General features: G+C 39.4%; 1 protein-coding gene across 1 annotated transcript; it reads right to left on the bottom strand.

Annotated features, from left to right (window-relative positions):
* Positions 1-203: 203 nt before the first annotated feature.
* Positions 204-3940, bottom strand: LOC104529131 (neuronal vesicle trafficking-associated protein 1-like; the record flags this gene model as incomplete). Its single annotated transcript, XM_010173335.1, has 2 exons — positions 3812-3940; positions 204-320 (listed from the first exon to the last, which is right to left on the bottom strand). Coding segments are annotated over exons 1-2 (246 nt in total), but the record flags the coding sequence as incomplete, so codon positions are not given.
* Between the last annotated feature and the right edge of the window lie 249 nt (positions 3941-4189).

The raw sequence follows: 4189 nt of genomic DNA, 5'->3' as shown, positions 1-4189 counted from the left end.
CAATAACGCTGCAAGATTTGCTTTTGCTTCTAATTGCTAAATACTGAACCTTTATAACACAGAATTTATTTTTCTCATGTCCAGCTATACCCACAACAGCCACTCTGTTAGTTACAGCCCCTTTTGACTACAATCAGCAATTGATTCTAAGGACCTGCGTGAGCACAATTGAGTCATTAACATCTTCAGATAGCAGTGCTTACCTTAAATCTTTCTGAAACCCCTTCAGTGATGCTGATTGTGAATTCAGCTATTTTAGGAGTACGGAACTTTCCCTTCTTGCGATCAGGTTCATATTCTGTTTTCGTTTTAACCACAACCTTTAAAAAAAGTAAAAATAATAAAGCTGTCAGCTAAACCAACCACAGGAATCTTATTTATTCATTAACTCTTCTTTTACCTGCTTACAAGCACATCTAGCACAGTATTTTTTTTTCCCCCACTTTGTGTAATTCTTCTTTGGAAGCTGCAAGCTGTTAGTTATTTTTCCTGTCACAGCAATCATCAACAAAAGTATCTCTCAAAGTGGTTTTGACAGACCTACACGAAGACTTGCAATTGCGACAGTTTCACAAATGTTCAATTTTTTCAGCTGTGGTGGTACTGTGCTGCTGTACTAGGCAAGCATCTACTTAGTTCAAATACAAATCATTAAGCTTCCCACTTTGTATAGTCTGAAAAAAGCCACCCCCATTTCCTTCAGGAGATCCCATTAATGGGATTTCAGACTGAAGATCAATAGGATCAGATGATTATTCAAGAGTGCCCATAGAAATCTAGCAGACTGTGATGCTGCCAGTAGCCACGTTCTTTGATGGCAGGATTTTGAGTTTAAAAGAAGAGAAACAACCCATCTAGTTGCTATTCAATATGTGCTAAACTATAGCTCTCAGCACTCTTTATTTTTAACTTCTAACTTTTGAATTACTAGCTGCAAGCAGCAAAATGCACACAAACCCTTGTGTTAATGAGATTTCTTGAAAACACCCAAGGCTTTTTAACTTCAGTTTAGTCCTTGCTATGAGCTACTGCCCCAAGCTACGCAATTTAGAACCTTACCTGTATTCCTAAAATATTCATTACGTCAGTCATATGTCTAGTGCTCTCCTAGGCATTCTAACTGTTCAGAATTTTCACATACCTAACCTATTTGCCTCATTTTTGTCTTCTACAATTTTTCAGGACCTTTTTCAAAGTATCACTCCCAAGATAGGGTGCAGTTTACAGTACTGACAAGCGCTCTTCAGATCTGCTCAATTTTCCCTGTTGTTCCAAAGAATAAATCGCTGGACTCTTTCAGATTTTTAGAACTAGATTCTATCTTTAGAGCAGCCCATGGTATCAATAGCAACTACATTATTCTGAAATTGAGATTGTGACACTTACAGGTAGCCAGGCACTCAAATTAAAGCTCTGGGTTCCCCTCTCCTCGCTTCCCTGAAGTGGTACCTAGAATGTGTAACTGTACCTATACTCAGTACCACAAAGCTTATTAGATACTTTTACAGCATTACACATGTATGTGCAGGACATAGGTTTAGAAACTACTTTACCTGGTTTTGGCTATAATTAATAAGGAAATAATTATTAACAATTTAACTTTACAACTGCCCAACATCATCATGGAAGGAAAGATTTTTTGAATGCTTTTCAACATTTTACTTCCCTTCCTCCTCATGTTGCATAATCTCAGGCAACTCAAATCACATTCAGCTGACACTGAACGTACAGTTCTCTCTGCTTGGTTATATAATGTCTTCTTTTGTTTAATATACCTAAATATAAATTTAAATCAGTTCATCCCCTTAATTTAGAAGCTGTCAAAATCACCAAATTCTTAGCACTATAGCCGCTACTGTTCAAGAAGTTATGCTTCACTGCCATACTGGAGCCTTGTAAGCGAATAATAAGCATAGAGATATGAAGTATGTACTCCTATTAATTATACATGAGTGTCTTCGTACTTCAGAATTTGATCTGTGTGTCAATCTTTACTTAATACTGTGGGTTTTTTTCTTCACATTAGTTGCTCTACTACTGCCATGGAGTCTGTAGCAACTAGTAAAGACACACTGACATGATTAACCAGACAGTTTCTAATGGAAGCCAGCAGCACCAATAAATACATTTATATTTTTTTCCTTCTGTGTTTGCAGAAGGAAAGGAAAGAAAAGCTAATATTCAAAGAGACAGTGAAAAGAGCAGAAGAGCCAATCAAATACCCCTTTATTTAAGCCTCCAGTCTAGTTGTACATTTTTTTCGTTCAAGGCAAATGCCATGGAAGTGGGAGGAGTTCTGCCCCATTCTAGTAGGAGCAATGAGGCTGGCACAGAACCTCCTGGGTTCACTACAGAGGCTCCACTCAGGTTAAACCCATTACCATACAGCTCCCTAGTTCAGACTGCTGCTTAGCAGTGCAGTAGTGTAAGAAATTCGTTTGGATGTTGGTCCTTAGCAATTGCTTATACCCAGTCACCAGTTGGCAGGCGTATCAGACACAGTAAGACCTAACTTGTTTTAAAGCCTTAGGGTGCAATTTTGTCCTCAGTTACAAGATTTACACCCATGTAACCAAGGGCAGAAAATGGACCCTCAGGCTCTCTAACATCTGTTATGGCTTATTGCATTTATGCCTGCCAACTGGTCACCACACACAACACAGAATGATGTTGATAGCAATTAAAATGGAGGTCACAAATTTATGTGTATTGCCCACAAGCAACATTCTACTGAGGCAAATTTCACAAGCTAAAATTCTTTACCCCAAGATAAGACTATGTGAATTTTTTTGAGCTACGAGGAATGAATAGCTATCAGTTTATCTAGAAGCAGAACTGAGCTCATGGAGGACACAATGCCAATTAAAAAAAAAAATCATCATTAAGATATTACTGACCATTTTCCAGTTAAATTTTTTATTTTTCAAAGACCGCAAAGCTTTTTTGCCAGATGTGATGTGAGAAATGTGCTAGTAAGTATCCGACTAAAACAGGATACTAAAAACAGAATACTGAAATATATGAAAAAGTATCCTACTGCTGTATGCCTTACCTGTAGTAATACAACTTAATTCTTTATTGCGTGGAGAATATACATATTTACAGGCTACCACATCACCTTCCTAAATGCTTAAAATTAAATCCTTAGTAATCAAGCCATGTAATGAGGAATCCAGGATGCACATTTCCCTTCCAAACCGTGAGCAGCACGCTGGACTGCCCTGTTCCAGCTACGGACCATCTGAATCACCTATCTGGAGGGTTTTGAACCAAGTAATTTGCCAAGGAGACAACTCGGTGGCCTGTTCTCATTTCTTTATTTCAGCTTGTCTGGGGCTAGCATTAATTTCCTTGCGAAGCACAGAAGGAAACATGGGAGTTCTTCCTCTCTGTGTCCAGCCTGCCCATGCACATCTTGCAAAGACACAAAGCAGTGTTTTCCCCCCCTATCAGGGGTTTTTTTTCTGGACAGATAAAATTAATGTTGTTCACAGAGAACACACAAGACCTTCCAGGCTAGGAAGAGCTATGACAATACAGGGTAAAGAAGCTTGCATGTGTATGTGTATTTCACTGAAATCTATATATGCCTATTGCTAACGTTTCCCACCGCTTTTTAATGCAAATCACTACTACTGGATTTTCATTAGATTAACTGTTAGGTTTTTTTGCCCAGAGGGAAGGAGCATGCCTTAAACCACCTTGTATTTCTTGACATTTCTAAGCCGCTCATTACACATAACCTATTCTTTTGTTGTTTGCCTGAGATTTGGGTGTGATTCTCCAGGGTGGAAACTAAAGCCTACTGTACCTTATCAGGAGGTGGGAACTGGAGCTGATTGACATCCAGGGGTGTGATCAGGGGGATGGTGTCAAATCCATCCTCCAAAAGGGGCTGCTTTGTGCTCTTCTCGCTGAAATTATTCCCCAGTTTCACCATTCTTCCAGGATAGAGAGATTCTCTGCTGGCACACACAGGCACACACGCACAGAAATGCAAAACGTCAGGAACTCCGGGTGCACCAGACCCTTCCCCAGCCCTCGCCGAACCCGAAATATCTTAAGGCAAAAAAAATTACGCATTGGTCTCCGTGACTCGGTTGCGTTTTGGGAAGCAAGAGCGATGCCCAGCGCTTTTATTGTCAAAAGTTAAAAAAAAATAAAATAAAAAAAACCCCCAAAGCAGCCC

The sequence above is a fragment of the Antrostomus carolinensis genome, unplaced genomic scaffold, assembly GCF_000700745.2.
Source record: "Antrostomus carolinensis isolate BGI_N321 unplaced genomic scaffold, ASM70074v2 scaffold55858, whole genome shotgun sequence".
NCBI lineage: Eukaryota > Metazoa > Chordata > Aves > Caprimulgiformes > Caprimulgidae > Antrostomus > Antrostomus carolinensis.
Note: the sequence above shows the minus strand (reverse complement) of the source record. Positions and strands in the feature narration are given on the sequence as shown.